This window comes from Diadema setosum, chromosome 10 (genome assembly GCF_964275005.1).
Source record: "Diadema setosum chromosome 10, eeDiaSeto1, whole genome shotgun sequence".
NCBI classification, from domain to species: domain Eukaryota; kingdom Metazoa; phylum Echinodermata; class Echinoidea; order Diadematoida; family Diadematidae; genus Diadema; species Diadema setosum.
This window is the reverse complement of record NC_092694.1, coordinates 28,098,440-28,118,105: the sequence shown is the minus strand read 5'-3', so window position 1 is coordinate 28,118,105 and position 19,666 is coordinate 28,098,440. Positions and strand designations below refer to the sequence as shown.

At 36.8% G+C, this 19,666-nt stretch overlaps 2 protein-coding genes across 2 annotated transcripts; one reads left to right on the top strand and one right to left on the bottom strand.

Annotated features, from left to right (window-relative positions):
• Nucleotides 1–13: 13 nt before the first annotated feature.
• LOC140233915 (cystine/glutamate transporter-like) lies at nucleotides 14–3,266 on the bottom strand. Its single transcript, XM_072314003.1, has 3 exons — nucleotides 2,693–3,266; nucleotides 2,156–2,356; nucleotides 14–246 (listed from the first exon to the last, which is right to left on the bottom strand). The coding sequence occupies exons 1-3, from the start codon at nucleotides 3,264–3,266 to the stop codon at nucleotides 14–16; spliced, it is 1,008 nt and encodes a 335-aa protein (XP_072170104.1).
• Nucleotides 3,267–10,382: 7,116 nt separating this feature from the next.
• LOC140233914 (arylsulfatase-like) lies at nucleotides 10,383–18,526 on the top strand. The gene is made up of 4 exons (XM_072314002.1): nucleotides 10,383–10,638; nucleotides 14,485–14,637; nucleotides 15,516–15,628; nucleotides 18,272–18,526. Exons 1-4 carry the CDS (start codon nucleotides 10,383–10,385, stop codon nucleotides 18,524–18,526), a joined length of 777 nt encoding a protein of 258 aa, XP_072170103.1.
• The last annotated feature ends 1,140 nt before the right edge of the window (nucleotides 18,527–19,666 follow it).

Genomic DNA, 19,666 nt, shown 5'->3' with positions numbered 1-19,666 from the left:
GAAAGTCGAAGGGTCAACCAACAGCTGGTTGTAGATTCCAAAAGCCCTTCTTCTGGCAGGGTTCAGCCACGTCCTTCTCCAGATACGACGTCGTCTGAAGCCTCGTCTCCATCTGAATCGGCCTCTGATGAACTGGTGTAGGTTCAGCTGCTGATGTATACACTGTAATATCATTCTGAGCCATTGCCAGTAAATACTGGACTTTGAGGCGGGCTGCATCTTCCATTTTCTGAAGAAACTTTGAAACTCTCAGGTGGAATGTTTGAATGAGTAGCGTGGTGAGTGGCTGGTCACAGAGAGCAGCTCAGCATTTGCCATTTTTTTTCCGTCAGGTCATTCGCTCGTATTCGTATCACTTCGCAATCCATAGTTTGTCATAGTATCTCTTAGACTTGCCTTCGTGTATGCATTGCCTTTCAAATTTAGTAAAAGTCAATCTTAGTTTCCCTTCGCATAGAAGATGGCAAGCTAAATTACGTTTGTCATAGTATCTTCGTTTCTATGCGCAATTCATATTTAGTCATCGTGTTGCTTCGTTCAGGGTTCTTTCGAGATCGGTCCACCTTGGCAAAAGCGCGATGAGGGACTACGCGTGACAATAGCACACGAACGATAAACGAACGATTACCGCAGACTAAATAAGAGATGCAAATGACAGACGATTTTTCAATTCGTCTGGAAATTTTAAACATGTTCAAAAATCCCGTGCGAATTTGAGTAATCGCAACTGTTAGTTCAGAAGGTGTACGAACCCAAACACGAAGGGTAAATATGACGTAAGTTACTATCAATTACCATTGAAAACGATTTTTTTTTCAAAAATGCCTTTCGCCAGCCATCGCACGTCATATTTCAGGCAATTCGCTCAGGTGTGTGGCCGTTGGGTGTCTTGACCTAAAACCAAACTGTTCCTAGTTCAATATGCTATTATGTTTTAAGTAGAGACAGCTGTGACTGCACGATCTTTTCCAGAACCTTTGAGAAAGGTAAAAGAATTGAAATCGGCCTATAGTTGCTAGGCAGGGATTTGTCTCCAGATTTAAACACTGGTATTGTTCTTGCACATTTCCAACGATGAGGAACGATGCCCTCTGACAGGTAAGTAAGTGAATACACTATGCCAGATTCAGATAATTGTACAATTTTAACTGATAGGCCATGTAGACCATTTGACTTTTTGGCTTGGAGTCCTGTGATGACTTTAATAGCTCTTCCTCATTTACCACATGCAGAGTCAAAGTTGATTGTATTGGAACTTCATTTACAATAGGCCTACATTGTTGTACATGAGTACTTTCTGATGCCAGATTTGCACCAATATTTACAAAATAATCATTGAAATCATTAGCTCGTTCAATATCATCATCAGCTGAATAAAGCGACTTGGGTCTGATGCCTAATAAGGTTATTCCTGCAACACATCACATGGTTGATTTGGCCTAGATTTGTCTGATAGCCTCTTTTTAAAGTAATTCTTTTTAGATTTCCTAATCAGAGAAGTAACTTTGTTTCTTATCGTCTTATATTATATTATGGAAATGTATGAATACAATTATGTTGTCGACACTTTGTTACTTATTATCACATGTGTTTTCTTAGTCTACGTTTTTTGCAGCTATTACAGATACGTGATGCTTCTTCATTGTTTTTGATTTTAAAATCTGTATAATTATTTAATGGATATGGAAATAAATTTGAACATTTAAGTTTGAACTTACTGTCAATCTGTGAACTGTGTATTACGGATCTTGTACAGTAACAAAGAAAACTTTTTGAAAGAATATTGTCAAATCTGTATTTATTTTTCGCAGGCATCTTGATTTGTTGCCCACTCGAACCGAGATGTAATGTATCGGGATACCTGCACAAGCAACAGCCGATGCTATGGCAGCGTCCATAGGTGCTTCCAAGAGGCATAGCACGGTCAGACATAAACATGAAATACCGAAGATAATGGGTATGATGATATTAACTTTGAAAGTTCTTTCTTGATGGGGTTTCTTGACCCTTAAATAAATTAAACACGACACTGAAATACAATGAATGATCCAGAACACAAAGCTGAAAATATTCAACAAACTGAATATGTCATCCACTAGGCAGTATATCGTAGTGGTCAAGGATGTAGCCATAACCGATAAAATTGGGAGCCTACTGCGGACATGAATGGTCGCCAGGAGTTGCGGAGACTGTCCAACCCTAGCGCCGGCAAAGAATAATCTGGACATGGTAAGGAGGGCGCCATTTAAAGATCCAAGGCACGATAGCACAACAGTTACGGGTATTAGCCACGTAAAATTGGCCAAGACCTGCGCACCGAAGCTGTAGGCCACTGCGTCGGATTCGAGAAGCTGGACTGTGGACAGAACGGCAAGGAATGACAGATTCACCAGGACATACACCACGGTCACAGTTATCACTGATAAGGTAATTGCTATAGGAACATTCCTTTCCGGGTGTTTCAATACTTCAGTGACATTTGTGATATACTGCCATCCAGCCAGCGAGTAAAGGCCTGCATAAAAAGCGGTGCCAACCCCGCTAAGAACAGTTCCATCCAAGGGTTGCTTGAACACATTGGTACTTCCTCTTCCGATTTGAAACGCTCCGAGAATGATTATAATGGTTAGAGCGATGAACTTACACTTTGATGTTACTTTTAGCAAAAAAACTGACACTCTGATGCTCCTACAGTTGATGAACATCATAAGCCAGATTCCTGACATCGCGACAAGTTTGACAGCTACCTTGGGTGGTGGGCAGTCTGGGTCTGGGTACAGAGGGTACAGAGTGTAATGAGAAAATAACAAAGCCATGACGGCGTTGCCTGCAGGGTCGACGACTGTCGCCAGGGTCCAGAACACGAGAAATCCCACAAAGCTGCCATACGTCCGATAGATGTAAGTGTACATGCCGCCATTCTCTCTGATCATATTTCCAAGCTCTGCAAACGACAAGGCGCCTAGCAGACTGAAGAAGCCACACGACACCCACACAAGTATGGTCGCTCCGACGCTGCCCACACCGGCAACGATTCCCTTCGGAGAAATGAAAATTCCGGATTCTATTACGATTCCCATGATGATCATGACACCTCTAAAAAGACCCAGAGTCGACCGGAGCTCGACCCGGTCAAGGGACTTGTTGCTTGAACCCTTCGAATGTTCATTGCCACTGTCACGTTTGCCAAACTCCTCGTCGGGTACCTGAGCCTGTGGCCAACGTGTGTCCGAAGAACCGCTCCCGAAAAGACCAGTATCTGCCATGATCGGTAAAGGATTATTGTGAAAGTAGCCGGTATATAATTAGGTATACCTCCGTGTGTAATACCTCCTTATCTCTTGGGCAACATGGATCAGACTTTGGATTTGTCAAGGGCTTGCGATATTGACTGTCAATAAAAAAAGAAAAAAAAAGATCACACAAGGTCCTTAGCAATCCTCTATGTATGTATTCCTTCAATGTCAACAATGGCAGTACAAATTTAAAGTTCAGACAAATGACAGGGCCCGGGAAACATTACTAGATTTTAGTGCATTGTATGTGTGTGTGTGTGTGTGTGCGTGTGCGTTTGTGTCATTTGTTTTTAAGAGTGCTACCGGGGTATGTTCGTTTTATAGGGTTCAAAACGTCTGCATTTCTCTCTGGAGCTTGCTGTTAACGCCTGTTATAAATACATACAGACGCCGAATTTATGTTTTATTCCAAAAGGCGCTAAATCCATATTTGTTTGATTCGAAATAGCATTTTTTTTTTTCAACCAGCACAGGCAAAGCCCCAGTAGCCTTGCTCTTTACCTCCGTTACTTTGGCGACGGCTACACTTATTTGGGGTAAATCATGATTATTCAACAAAAACTGTTTGCAGTCGTTTTCCTTGTTAAAGAAGAGCGTCGATGAGAAAGGAGAACTAAAAATCCCCGAAAGTGCATTGATTGTGATATCATAGGATATGACGACGCAATCCCGAGTTTTAATAGCAAAATCTCTTCGAAGTAAGCCACAGAATTACCATCATTAGCATGTCGGAGAGGTAGTATTTCCAAATGTGTTTTAAGAATCATCGAATCACCTTAACTGTACTACATCGTTTTATCCGTCCTTGTCTACATTTGTTTGTGTGTGTGTGTTCGTCTTTGTAGAAGACAGATAACCAGTATGTAGAAAAAAAAAAGAGCAGCTGTGAGCTTGATGTTTGTAAGTTCGCCCTGAAGAAATACCGTAGCATTTTGTAGATTGCAAATAGCCCTCACCAGAGCGCCTCTGCACCGTGACACCTTGGCGCAATCCCAGAAGTTTGTTTACAAACAAAGCGCCACTATACGACAAATTAAAGACATTTTTGAATTTAGCTGGGAACAAGCCAGCCACTGTAACAGCATTGCTAGGCCGAGTACCGCAGCTATTGAGGCCATGCTCGACCTGCTTATATGGGCTTGCTTAAAAAATTACTATTTTTGTTAATGCATTCGGCTCGATGGCTTGTGACCTGCACAGCTACTGAAACAGAATACTATCAATTTAATTGTGTGGATATCAATCAAGGCAGCATTCGTAATGAATGTTCAATTTATTTGGCGCAAATGCATGCTTCTTCGTTGGTTTCTCTGATTTAGGTGGTGAGCGTTACAATGCCGAGGCTGACATTTACAAAAAACAAACAAACACACAAACAAACAAGCTAACAAACAAAAAAACGAAAAAAAAAAAACACAACCAAAAACAAAAACAAAACAGACTACTCTGGAAGGAAGACTTTCTTTGTAGCATGAAATTTAATGGGCAAAAAATTCGTTTTGCTTCTCGCAACTGACGGTGTGCTAAAATAGCGGCGAAGCCAAGAGAATATAGCATGCTTTAACTGCAGTGGTTACTGTATTAGCAATAGCTTCTACGCATAATTTTATTGCATTAAGAATTGATATGATTTCCTAACAAAGACGAATCTACAACAGCGATTGCAGTGATTAGGGTGGGTGGAGAAGGCTCGGAAGACTCTCTTCATTGTATGTTTGGCATATGTCTACATAATCTATTGATATCTAAAAAAAAAAAAAAGGCAGACAGTAGTTGAAGAGGTGATTGTAAAGAGTGGCAGGATGAAATTGCATACTGGAAGATTTAGCTGGATTTGAAACCCGGTAACGTTATTGTGCATCATCTATTTTCTCTATTAATGAAGATAGTTTTGTAATTGGTGAGTGCATAGTTTTGTATTGTGCGAGCATCTTTAGTTGTAACATGATCTGCAAACGGTGTATTTGTAATGAAAAAACAAACAAACAAGAAGCTTACCAATATTTTTTCTGGAAAAGGGGAGCGGGATTGTATTGCTAAAAGTGTAACCAATCGGTAGCAGTATATTGGTATTCTCTATTAAGATTAATTACAAAATTGGCGTTTTTTCTTTTCTGTTTGAAGAAGAGGATAATCAGTTCTGTTATGTATTTTCTGATGGTCCAATAAACTTTGGCTTTTAGGGGGACCCTTTATTTCAATTCCCATCCTTATTTAAGTTTTACTATGGATATATATATATATTTATATATGTGACCGTGCATCACAAAACGAACGAAAAGTCGCACCCCTTGATTTCACGTGAGGACTCAAGAAAGGTGAAACGGGTCAATCAAGTCAATATTGGGTTTTCAATATTTTCTGAAAGAGCTATTCTTTTCTACATTATTCTTGAGTTTGGGATCATAAAATGAATGGGAAAGTGCTATTTCTATTTTTTTTTTTTTTGTAGAGCAGTGAGATCAGGTATGTCTTAGAGGCCTCTTTTAATTTCTTGATAATCCTTTGCGCACTCTTCACTTTTAAGTCTGAAAACTTTTGAAAAGATAACGCTACTGCTTTGAAAGTTGACATTAATCATGAACAGAAGGTTTTGATAGAGCGCGCTCAATTTCAATAATCGCGGGTCTGATTCCCATGTATGTATAGCACGAGAACATCCTAGTTATACATTTGAAACACCCATAAAAATTGCTGGAAAGGAATTAACTACCACGGATTCCTCCTTCCCAACTGACCCTAACTTCACACTCTGATGGCTGATTCGCCTTGTATATGTAATCATCATTAATAACACAGTTATGTTGTCTATTGCCTCTGAATATACAAGGGACAGCAACATATTTTTTTTTTTTTTTGCAGGTTGCTCATCAAATTATGAATCGGACGTTTCATTTAGGTATATTTTTTGTTTTGTTTTGTTGTTGTTGTTGTTTGTTTTTTGCTCACGAACAAGATGCTCACCTCTTGACGCCAATTAGACAAAAGCTTTATCATCTGAACGTGGTACTATGTTATTATTGGCGAATGAGTTTCACATACTTTCACCCCTAATTAATTTTACTATTTTTTTCTCATCGGGGAAGGAAAGAGTTCAGTATACAACAACTAGAAAACCCCTCAGAAACAGTCAAAACAGTCTCAGAAACCAAAAAAAAAAAAAAAAAACCAAAAAATAAAATAAATAAATAAGGCAGACAGAATCAACAACAAATTATCCAAAAGACAACACACGGGTAAAACACAGAGGCATGCAGACACAGACACATGCACACGCACACACGCAGACACATATACATACACACAAACACATATTATATAGAATATACATTAATATTTACATAGAAGGGATTATCAGATTAAGCTGAAATTGAGCAGGTTTTTATATTAACACATTTTGTCCATGATAAATGCCAACTTTCAAAGCAGTAGCATTATCCTTTCTAAAGTTATTAGAGGTGAAAGTGGTGTACATTTTTTTTTTAAGAAATGGAATGGGGACTCTAAAGACACACATAATCACACTATTCTAAAAAAAAAAAATGTGTTCGAAATAAACTGCTAAAAAACACACTTTCCTGTTCATTTTATGATACCACATTTAAGCATAATGTAGAAGAAGACTTGCTCTTTCAGAAAATATATAAAAGTCAAGATTGACCAAATTGACCCTTTTCACCTATTTTCAGTCCTGACACAAAATCAGTGCGTGCGACTTTTTGATCGTTTTGTGATGAACGGTCATATATATATATATATATATATATATGTATATATGTGACCGTGCACCTCAAAACGAACATAAACTCGCACACACTGATTTTGCGCGAGGACTGAAAATAAGTGAAATGGGTCAACCTAGCCGAACTTGACTTTTTCATATTTTCTGAAAGAGCGGGTCTTCTTTTACCTCATGCTAAAATTTGGTATCATAAAACGGGCAGGAAAGTGTGTTTTTTAGCAGTTTATCTCGAACATTTTTGGTAGAATAGTGTGATTAGGTGTGTCTTTAGAATCCTTTTTTCATTTCTGAAAAACCTTGTCCACATTCTTCACTTTCAACTCTAATAACTTTGGAAAGGATAGTGCTACTGCTTTGAAAGTTGGCATTAATTATGAACAGAATGTATTAATGAGGCATGCTTAATATCATTTTAATCTGATAATCCCTTCATTGTTGTTACTCCGGTGGTTTACTTCCTGTTTTTTGTCCCATTCATCGCACAGCCAGCACGGTTTGGTAAAGCGCTTGAATAGACACTGTACTTCAGAGCCTCTTTTCTCAGTTCACACTTTTCATGAGTTTGTGCTTTCTTTCCAATATTTAGATAGGTTAGGAGAGTCCATTTGATTTGAGTTACACATTATTTTAAAGCTTAAAGTCTGCTCTTTCAGAATATGGTCTTAACTAGAAATTCATGTCTGGCGACTTTTTGTTTGTTTTGAGGTGCAGGGTCACATATATACATAATATGACCATGCATCACAACAAAAAAGTCGCATACACTGATTTGTGTTGAGACTGAAAATAGGTGGCTCCTAAGTGGGTTAGTACATCCAATCTTTAAGGTTTTTTTTTCATATTTTCTAAAAGACCAAGTCTTCTTCTACATTGTACTAAAGTTTGGGATCACAAAGCAAACAGAAACGTGTGTTTTCAGAAGTTTTTTTTCGAACACTTTTTGGCGGAGTAGTGTGATTAGGTGTTTCTCATAAAGTCCTCTTTTTATTTCATAAAACCCTTTCCATACTCTTCCCTTTCAACTCCGATAACTTTCGGAAAAATGACGCTACTCATTGAAAATGGCATCAATTATCTATATAAGATGTTAATAAAGCGTCTTTAATTTCAGTTTATTCTGATGATCCCTTGATTGTTGTTGCTCTGGGTGGTTATATACTGTTTTTTGTTCCATTCATCGCAGAGCGAGCACAGCTTTTTGAATAGTAAAGATTAAGCGTTTGAATTGACCCTGTACTTCGGAGCCTCAGTTCACACTTTCTGGAGTGTGTCTTTTCTTTCAAAGGACATGAAGGATAGATTAGGAGAGACCATTTGAATTGAGTTGTACATCATTTTAAAGTTTAAAGTCTGCTCTTTCAGAATCTGAAAGTTTTTTTTTTTTGACTTTTTGTTGGTTTTGTGATGCAGGTTCACATATCCTTCAGCTGTTTAGCGACTCTTCCACACAACCCACATTATTATACGCATTGGACAACGTTTACAAACGGAAATCCTGACACCGGTCAATTATCGTGAACTTTCATTTAGGATACTCTTTTAAGCACTTTTACATCTGGCGACAGTAAAAACGTCAAGTTTACTCCAAGGTCATACCTTTCCAGGCATATACATAAGAGGTAGCCCATTCTTTCGGAATAATATTTTGAAAATTTATGACCTTTATCGTTTGCAATTAGGACAATTCATGTATAAAGTCACCAACCATTCTCTCCCCTTGTGTTTGATTCTATGTTTGAGTGAAACTGTTCATGCATATCCAACCCGTCAATCCCATGAATATCATTTGCCTTTGACTAGGACGGTTTTCGCAAAATCTTTATTCTCCTTTTCTGGACCAAAATTCTGGAATTCTCTTGATAATGATATAAAAGAAGCTTTAACTTTTAATGCATTTTCTTTAAAGTTAAAGAATTATTTAAAAACTTCGTATGCAGCATAATGATTCATTCTTTTTTACTTTTGACTTTCAATACTGTTGTTGCTCGCTAATCTCACTACTCTTTGTTTATCAGTGAGCCCGATCTTCTGTGCCTCCAGTGCCCTGGTTATGACCCATCGTTTCCCTCTCCTCTCCCCCTCCCCCTTGTCCACCTCGGACTTACTACCTTCCTCACTATCTTTCTATCCTCTCATCAATCTTTCCTTACAAGAGAGCCGCCTTGTGTTTGTCAATGTGCGTAGGTATGTGTGCATGTATGTGTGTATTACCCTGTCTTTTTTTTTCTTCTTTTTTTTTTTTTTTTTTTACTACCGCTTAGGGAAATTGTTGTTTTTGCTACTATATGTTTTTTTTTTCCGTATGAGGGGACTGCATTCTACAAGCTCTGCTTTTTAGCAGTCCCCTCCATTTCCAGGAATATTGCTTATGCATTTACCACAGTGATATAACAGTTTTTTTTGTTTTTTTTTTGTATCTCTGTTGATAATTTACCTGTATCTTTTTACAATGTTATTTCTGTTCATCGCATTGTGGTACTGATTTTCTGACATCTGTGTATATGAATGTTTCATTAACTTCCAATTATTTTGTTTGTTGGAAATGAAATAAATCAACTTGAACTTGAACTTGAACTTGAATTGTCATTCAAATGTTCCCGTGTTAAAAGGAATATTAAAGCTATAGGAAAAATTCAGATGATAAAGATCTCACCAGCAGTTGATCTTCGCAAGGTACCTCGTCAAGTGTGTCTATGGGAGCAAACATGAAGAGTTTGTTCGTAAAAACTGATAAGTCTATTTTTGAAGATTTTGAAGTGCGGTCTCTGTCATAAAGGACAAAATAATACCTTTTAAATGATATATTGGTCACTTCATATAAAGGTACATTTTTGAAGTTATGGTCAAAAGAAGCAAAAATTTTCTTATTATTCTCTTTATTTTTCTTGACCTTAAATCGCAAATTTAGCATTTGGCAAATATGGACTTATCGGTTTTTGCGAATAAACTCTTCAAATTATCGCGGTTCTCCCAGAGTTGTCGTCTGTATTTCCCTTTGTTTCCCTCTGAAATTCGGAGAAAAATGCTTGTTCCATCATTACATTTTGATATTTGAAAATCGAGGCTCATTCAGTCAGGTCGACTTTGTTATAAATTGTAGTTATTGTTTTTAGTGGTTGCAAATATCCATGCTTGTTTTGTTTTTTTTTTTCATTTGGTAGGCTTTGTCTAATCATTAGTAAGTATCAGTACATGAATTCGGGTAGTTATCCTTATTCAGTGAGTAGCTTTAGCATGCAATCTTTCATGTCAAAAATATTGTCACAGTACATGTTGTAGAATCTGGAACCATTAACATTAACTGACACTTTTAGTAATTTTTCATGCTTAAGACATCTACCACTATGAGTGTACTGCGTATTCTCGTCTACGCTTGCTTGGTGACGCTTCAAGCAGCAGCGCACAAGCGGGACGTGTTTGACAAGCCAAACATTGTCTGGATCGTGGCCGACGACCTCGGCTACGGGGACCTCGCGTCCTACGGTCACCCGACCCAGGAGTACGGAGGAGTCGACGCCATGGCAAAGAAGGGCTTGCGGTTCACTCAGGCATACGTACCCGACACTGTCTGCACTCCAAGCAGAGCTGCATTTTTGACAGGCAAGTTGTGAAGCGGGAATTGATCCCAAGCCAGTTCAGGACGTCGACGAAATGACCATTTTGTTAACGAAATGACTGATTTCGTAATTAAATACAGCATGTGATTCTTGGCGTCCCATAAAAAAAAAAAAATACGAAAAACAAAATACGAAAAAAAAAAACGGTCTTTGTCCATGGTTTAAACCTAGGACAAGATTGTACCACCTTCGTGAATTCGGGCCAAAGAGTGTCATTTCAAAATGAGTTAAACTCTAATCTTGTGAATTTGAGATAATTGGGATTAAAGCTCAGAAAGGCCGTGAAAATAATGACACTATGGCACATTTAGTATCATTACTTTACAAATCTATCTATGTCTTTAACTACGCTACCTCCTTATCCCACCATACTTTAGCACCTGATGTCGGGCATTCTGGTTGTTGGTTATGCTCTTTCGGCTTCCTTTGCCACTTCTCTACATATTGACCACTCTTTTACATGTCTTATCTCATCAAGTTGTCGTTCCTTTGTCGTGTCTGTCATGAAGTCTACATCTTAGTTCATCGAATTTGCACCGATGGCATGATATGGATGATCACGGCTATAGCCCTAATTTTGTCTTTTTAATTTATCAAATAGTGTTTGTTGTTGCTTCTTTTTTTTTTTAAATAGTCGGGCAGTATCCCACCATAACTGCGACGCATCATCAATTCCCCAGCTTTGAAGATACTTCAACCACAGCTAACATCAGGATTGGATTGTAATTGTGACCAAGATTAATGTTTCCAACGTCCATCTTATTATTATTCAACAAAAAATAAGTTTAAACAACAAAATACTGAATCAGTTGAAAATGTTATGCTTTTACATCTAAATATAAGAAGTTTTCATAAACATTTTGAAAATTTAAAACTTTTCTTTATTAGAAAATTCAAAGGACTCGATATTGTGCAGTCATTGTTTTAACCGAGACATGGATTTCACTATTTTATGCAAAAATAAATTTGAATGTAGATATTTATATTCCAATATGTAAAATTATGAAACGATTAACAAATACCGAAACTTCTTTGAATTCCAAATTTGCTGCTAAAAAGATCGATTGACAGAAAAAAATATATATGTATAAGCATAATTCTACTGAGCAAACTAAATTAAAATATGGTAATTATAGCAACATTTTTACAAAATTTCTTTCGAACCTATGTAACAAAAAACAATTTGTGACTTATTTAACAACATAGATTTTTAGATTTCAGATATAAATGCCGTGTTCCATGAGGCCCACTACTCTTTATAATTTATATTGATACATTTCAAAGATCCTCGAAACTATTATCGTTTATCCTGTTTGCAGATGATTCTCATCGTTTTATTTTTTCAACTCACCCTGATCCTTATATTCTCCTACGTGCCCTAAACTCAGAATTTATAGAAATTTCACATTGGATTAAGGCCAATAAACTTTCCCTTGATTTCGCTTAATCTAAATTTATTATTTTCAGTAACAAAAAAAAAATACCTGCTGACATATTTATTGGTAATATTTTTCTTGAAAAAGTAAATAGTATGAAATGTCTTGGTATTTGTGTGGATAACAAACTTACATGAAAAGACCATTTTTTTCTGGAAAAAAAAATATGCATTACTGCAACAACAACAAAAATCACAGAGAGTAATAAAAAAAAAATCACAGAGAGTAATATTCAACTTGAATCTGCGTGCTCATACTCAGAATTTGTTTTGTGATAATAAATTTTGAAAGGTAAATCATTTATATGCATTTCAGATGGGTCAATTTAGGTTTAAATACACTGATAAAAACCTACCATAATTATTTCATCAAATCTTTCGTGGCAACAATGTGGTACACAAATGAAGGGACTGTACAGTTCTGGTCGAGGTGAGGATTTAGCTTTTAACGTTTTGTGAGATATTCAGAATCCATTCTATGAGATGTCAAAGAGCATGCAATTCTAAGGGGTATGAAAAGTTCGTTTGATGAAATTCGGTTTTGAAATGGCTGAGATATCCAAAAACAAGTTGAAACAAAGAGATCCTAATAAAAGGCGTGGCCTGTGGCCTTTTATTATTATCACTTTTTTGGATATCTCGGCCATTTGAAAACCAATTTTGATCAAATAAACGTTGAATCCTTCTTAAAATTACATGCTCTTTCATATTTCATAAGAAGTTCTCATTATCTCACTTAGGAATGTAATAAACCTGAATCCTCACCTCAACCAGTAGTATACAATCCCTTTAACCTACTCGACGTGCCATATCATTTACCATTACTACGAACCATTCTTTAATACCCAAAACACATTCGTGTTCACTGGCCCTATAGGGTCTTGAACAGCCTTCACAACACTCTAAAACGCTCTGACTTTTCTTTCCTTTAAATCAAAGCTGAAAAATATCATCCTCACAAATAAATAAATGACTTTTTTTATGATAACAATTTGTGTTTCACCATTTGGCAGATTTTGATTGAATTTTAACTGTCTACCCATACTTTTGTGACCTTTCCAGTAAACCGAATCGTAGAACACTCATTTTTGTTTCTCCTCTTTTCTTTGTCATGCCTATCTCAGTTTTGTTTCCTGCCTGTTATTATAATTATTATTATTATTTATTCGACCAGGTAAAGAATATAGGATACATGTCATAAACATTACAATTATGAAACAAAAACCAGAATGAACATTACAAAGGATACATTGTACTGTACACGTTACACAAAATGAAAATGAAATGAATATGGAGACTACGTGAGGGTCAGGGCACACAAAAGTAAATACATTTACTATTGCCCGTAGGCATGTGAACCCACATATGTTGCCCCTAAGAAACATTTAACAATTATTAAAAAAAAAATCATTTCTTGTCCTTGTCAACGTCCTTTCTTTCTGTTTGTTTCGCGTGACGTCATGATATCAAAATCTTATACAGTCCTTGTCGGATCTTCAGATGCTTTCGTCTCCTAGGGTAATTTATAACATTTATAAGCTATGTTTCTCTTTTCCATACAGAGTTACAAAATAAAATTGTATTTCTTACTTGCTTATTTTATCTAAAAACAAAGTTAATATTATTATCGTTATTATTGTATCCATGTTTTGTTGAATTTTATGTGATTCAAAGTTCCTTAAAATATTATGTAATCATGTAAGGATTATGCATATTGCTTTGTATATATTACCTTTTATGGAAATAAATGAATCATTTGAATTGAATTGAAATGAATAAAAAAAAAATCTTCATTATTTATCAGGTAAGATATCACTGGAACTGTTGTCCCATGCGAAGAGATATAGACTTATTTCAAAATTTTAAAAATCCATTTCGCGATCTAAATCCTTATTTTCTAGATTGAACAAAATCAATGTTGAAAAATAATATGAAAATAAATATATCGTCGCCATGATCACAAATATAATAGTAAACGTGACGTTCATGCCTGCTACTGAACGACTGAACGGAAGGATGATTATATTGAGGGGGGGGGGGGGGAATAACGCCAATACCCAACGCCAGTACTGACCAGACTTTCTCAAATTTAAGATTGTCACATGATAAACGAGTATGAAAATAATGAAAATTTGAAACCTAAGCATATTGTGAAAATCTATACTGATAACTTTTCATAAGTCGGAATAAACATTATTGATTGCGTAAGACATTCACCCAATGGACCCCCCCCCCCCATTTCTTCCTTTTATGGACCATTATCTACATACACACAATCAACAGTGATCAAAGAAGGGCCTTATAATAATAACATTTCCAAATGTTGCCAATATGGCGGTTACCTCTTTTTGATGGTGAAGTCCTCTGCTTGAAATTCTTGCTACTACACTGAAGGCCGCTACCCTGCTCGCCTCGGGATGTACGGGTTGACGAAGCGTGTGCTCCTCCCCTTCAACCCCACTGGGCTGAATCGCTCCGAGATTACCGTACCGGAAGCTCTCAAATCAGCCGGCTACACAACAAGCATGGTCGGGAAATGGCACCTTGGTAAGACACATTGACGTAATGTTCATAATAACTAAAGTGAATGTTTATGGTCCATATGGCAACTTGAGTTGTTTCCTTACGTCTGTCTTTTTTTCGTCCTGTATCGTCGTCTTATTCACGAACGTCTTTTTTGTTTTATTCATAGTCCTTTTCTCCTTCCCTTTCTCACTGTATCATTTGTTTTGCTCCTTCTCCTTTTCCCCGTATTTTTCGCTCTTTTCCTTTTTCTTCCTCCTGTTTTTTTCTTCTTCGTCTTCTTCCACTTCTTTCTTTCCTTAATCATCTGATTTCACTGTCTGTTCGGGCCCTTCTTCTTCAGTAGACTGGTAATCCTACTCTGATTTGGCATCTCATGTCCTGCCCGTGTGTTGTTTCCCTCTGTGGAATTTGTTTTCAATTTCAATTTCAATTCAAATTTTATTCAATTTTTCGAAAAGAACACAAACATTTCAATTTCTTTGGTAGCAGAGAATAAGGTTACAGAAGCAAAACAAAGTAAAATGAGAAGAGTTTAAAATAATTGTGGGACCTTGTAGTTATGGTACGTTGTCATGAGAACTGAGGTGATAAAGTCGAAATAACAATGCGGAAACTTCGAAAAATGGAGTCAGCTACAGTTTCAACTACGTTTGTTTTGTTTTGTTTTGTTTTTGTTTTTTTTTTGGGGGGGGGTGCCCCTGTCACACACGAAGGTGACTTTCCAAAATGCCGTCACCACGTGTTCGTCCACTAAACGACGAAGAAACACTATGTATAGTGGGGCCTACCCTTTCGTAGATTCATTTCTTAAATAAAGCAATGACTTATTCTTTGCACTATGATCATCAATGGTGACGAAAGAGATAAAACCTGCTTTTCAGGTTGATTGTCCCGTGCAGGCATCAACCGAACACCCAACATGGACGGGTATTACCTGCCCTCAAATCACGGTTTCGACTTTGTTGGTATCAACCATCCCAACACGAACACTCACAAATGTGAGGAGACAAGAGTAAGATCAGGTACTCACACACATGGGGTAAAGACTATATCCTGGTAACATGAATAACATAATATTTTCTCGAGTGATATACGTTTTATAAGCTCTGCATTATTCACTCTATTCCATTTTTTATACATTATTGACATTTTAATTCTATTGCAATTTGGGCATTGTTTCTCTTCATTCCTTCACATTATTATCCTGATAATAATGACATTAATGATAATGATAGTAACAATAATAATCATCATCATAATAATAATGCTAATAATGATGATAATAACAATGAAAATAATGATACTACTAATAATAATGATAAAAATAACCAGAATCAGATTCATAATCATAATCGTAATAAGAACATATTAGAGAAAACATTCGTAATCTGCATTACTTGCAAATTGTGAACACTAAAATTATTCATTAATCTATAGGCTACTTCTTTAATTTATATTAGTCGTGCACCCAATCGGTCTTTGGTTTGCTTTGATCCACATTAGAATCTTCAATTAGATTCCTGACGAATGTAACTTCTTCAGGCAAGACGTTTGTTCTTTAGGGAAGACGCAAGTTATTGCTTTATTATAATCTTCTTCTTTTTTTTTTTTACTAAAATTTCAAATTAATTAGGAACCTCCTAAGGCATAGCTTGACCCCTGAGAAATTAGTGCTAATGTAAAAAAGGCTGTCATTTGTTATTGTTTGTATTTTTCTCTTTTATTGTGTTTAATAACATAATTACACCTCCATGGCATTGTGTTAAGTGTGTTTCTAAGTGTTATCTATCCAATTTTTTTTAGTGACTTTATCATGATTAAAGTGAGCTTGACCTCACTTTGTTGAGATGGACACATTCTAAATTGACAATGCCAAAATCTTGCACAAAGGTCAACTCGATGTAATAACGATTGGGGGGAGGGGGTGAGGTAATCTTTCTATTTCAGATTAGTTAAAGGGACTGTACAGTTCTGGTCGAGGTGAGGATTTAGCTTTTAACGTTTTGCAAAATATCCAGAAACCATATGAGATGTCAAAGAACATCCACTTCTAAGGGGAATCAAAAGTTTATTTGATGAAAATCGGTTTTGAAATGGCTGAGATAGCCAAAAACAAGGTGAAACAAAGAGATCCTAATAAAAGGCGTGACCTGTCGCCTTTTATCATTATCACTTTTTTTTTTTTGGGGGGGGGATATCTCAGCCATTTGAAAACCAGTTTTCATCAAATAAACGTTGAATGCTTCTTAAAATTGCATGCTCTGTCATATTTCATAAGAGTTTTCTCATTATGTCACTTAGGAATGTTATAAACCTGAATCCTCACCTCAAACAATACTGTACAGTATTTTAACACGTTCCTTACGGGAACGTGGTATACCAGGTTCCCTTGGGAGCAACTGATATACGGGAACTTGGTATACGGGAACTTGGTATACCAGTTTCCCAATTAAGATGAAGACAAGAGTGCCTGCTTTCGTGGCCTTAATTCATGTTTCTTTGTGTTAAAATGCCCCAAAAAAGTGGGTTTGATAAAAAGATCAGAGTTTATTCTATCGGCATTTCTTCTCCTTCTGTTTGAAAAATGCGTATTTCACAGTATTATTTACCTTTTTCCTATTACGTCTTTTAGTTTTCGCTTGTTCTGCTGTAAATTCGTACGAACATATACATAGCGATCTAGGCTGAGATCAGTTAGATTTCTGTGTTTGCTGACCCCAGTCACCTCATTCAGGTGCCTGGTTTTGTGTAGAACAAAAGATTCTGTGAACTCATCAGCGCACGCTCTATTCATACCTTGCACCCGATCGATATTTCCATTGTTCACTGACACAGTGTAGTTGACCATCATGTGACCATGGAAAGGGGGATGCAATGTACTGTTTGACTGCCTTCACACTCTGTCGACGGGTAAAAAGAATCTCGTTTGGGGGCATTAAAGCACTCAGATAATTGCGGGAGGAACGGGTTAACTCAAAAGCTAGGTAGCAGCTTTGCACATTTGTAACTATAGGAAATAGCATGAGTGCAGCTGTTGATAACATTAGCATTATTATTTTTACATCAGTGATATCGTCAAAAGCGTAATGTTTATTATTGTTATCTTTATTACTATAATGGTAGATATTGTAATCGAAATTCCCATTATTGATGGTAAATAAAAAAAAAAAAATGATGAACACAGTCCTGAAGTCAAAATGCTCTGAACACTGTCCCTTATCAAGGGGCTCCCCATGTGAGCGCTTGAAATTGTGAATCGTGCGTCTGTTTGCTCGAGTAACGTAAGGCACCATGATTCGTTGTTTATAATAATAGTAATGATAATGATAGTAATGATATTGATAATAATAATAATAATAATAATAATAATAATAATAGTTATAATAATGATACTAACAATAATAACAATAATGATAACACTAATAAAACATGTAATAATAATGATAATAATAATAATAATAATAATAATAATAGTTATAATAATGATACTAACAATAATAACAATAATGATAACACTAATAAAACATGTAATAATAATGATAATAATAATATATCAATGTCATAAAGCGCAAAACCTATAGACATGTATTCTTCTGCGCTGCAAAAGCTTCTGATGTACTTGATGATAATGAACAGTTAAATGTTTCTACTAAAGCGGGAACCCGCAATAGAACGCTGCTTCATCTATCGCGGAGACCACATCTTCTCGCAACCATTCAGACACGACAACCTGACGGCCATGATGGTGCAGGATGCCATCGGCTTTTTCGAGAGGAACAAGCGGCGTCCCTTTTTCTTCTACATGGCGCTCCTCCAGCCCCACGTGCCCCTGAGGGTGACTCCTAGTTTTCACCTGTCATCCAGGAGAGGTACTGCCACGGATGGCTATGGTGGTGGTGCTGAGGTGTAGCTGTGGCAGCGGTGGTGGTAGTGATGGAGGTAGTGGGGTGGTTGAGTTGGTAACCGTGTGTCAGTGGTGACTATTCGTAGTGTCAACTGTAGTATTGTTGGAAGTGATATATTGATGGCGTTAGTAGATGTAGTGGTAAAGAGGTACATGTGGTGGTGGTGGGGATAGCAGTGGTAGTTGTATGGTAGTAGTTCTACTAACATGGCAGTGTTGGTTGCGATCATAACAGTGGGTGGCGTAGTCGTGGCCTGTGTCATTTTCCCTTCCTGTTCTAGCTAAATGCCCTGTTTAGAAAATTCTCCCAAAGAACCTCATATGATTTATTCTAGTTTCCATAATGTATTTACCATCATTCAAAGGTTATGCAATCATGCATGTGTCAGTGTGTTTTTCAATGCTTCAATTTCTTGTTATGCGTAGTCGATTATAATTTCAATGACTGAAAATATCTAACATCATTTCTTTAGAAGTCGCCCTCAAGCTTGCGATTTCCTTGTATCACATTTTTTTGTTCAATTTCTGTTTAATTCACGTTAGTTTCTTGGATTAATGTTTATCATACCAACAGGATTCTGCATTAGGAAATGTATTTTATCTATGTTGTTATTTTTCACTCCTCTCTGTACATCTTTCCACAGTCATTATTTTATGAAGACGTTGGTACGCATGTGTTTGAAGAGCGCAGAAATGAATTGAAATGAAATGAATAATAAAACCACTGCAGGCTCTTTGACTGAAAATGAATGGCGGAGAGCGTCATGTCCGTATATTTAAATACATGGGTCTGATACGCTTCGGTGACATTGATAATGTTTTTCAGGCCGAATCGGTGATAGCATCAACGAGATGAACTGGGCAGTAGGTGAAGTAAATAGCGCCCTCAAAAGGCTGAGAATCCACAAGAATACACTCGTTATCTTTCATGCTGATCACGGTCAACATGCTGAATTCTGCGCCGAGGGAGGGAGCGCTGGAATTCCTGGCGGTAAGTGCAACTCATAATAATGCGAACTTGCACACATTTCCATAAGCAAAAACAAACTTGCATAAATCAGTTGCACTCGTGCCCACACACAACGCAAATAATATTATGCATACAATGACACACATGCTATACAATATGTGATAAGAACGATTAAG

What these genes read in the sequence shown, in the direction of transcription:
- LOC140233915 (XM_072314003.1), bottom strand. Translation starts at nt 3,266, where the DNA reads ATGGCAGATACTGGTCTTTTCGGGAGCGGTTCTTCGGACACACGTTGG. An exon ending in GCTTATGATGTTCATCAACT is followed by an intron (nt 2,357 to 2,692) that starts GTAGGAGCATCA and finishes TTCTGTCCACAG; the next exon opens with TCCAGCTTCTCGAATCCGAC. An exon ending in GGCGACCATTCATGTCCGCA is followed by an intron (nt 247 to 2,155) that starts GTAGGCTCCCAA and finishes TCCACCTGAGAG; the next exon opens with TTTCAAAGTTTCTTCAGAAA.
- LOC140233914 (XM_072314002.1), top strand. Translation starts at nt 10,383, where the DNA reads ATGAGTGTACTGCGTATTCTCGTCTACGCTTGCTTGGTGACGCTTCAA. An exon ending in GGTCGGGAAATGGCACCTTG is followed by an intron (nt 14,638 to 15,515) that starts GTAAGACACATT and finishes TGTCCCGTGCAG; the next exon opens with GCATCAACCGAACACCCAAC. An exon ending in ACAAATGTGAGGAGACAAGA is followed by an intron (nt 15,629 to 18,271) that starts GTAAGATCAGGT and finishes TTTCTACTAAAG; the next exon opens with CGGGAACCCGCAATAGAACG.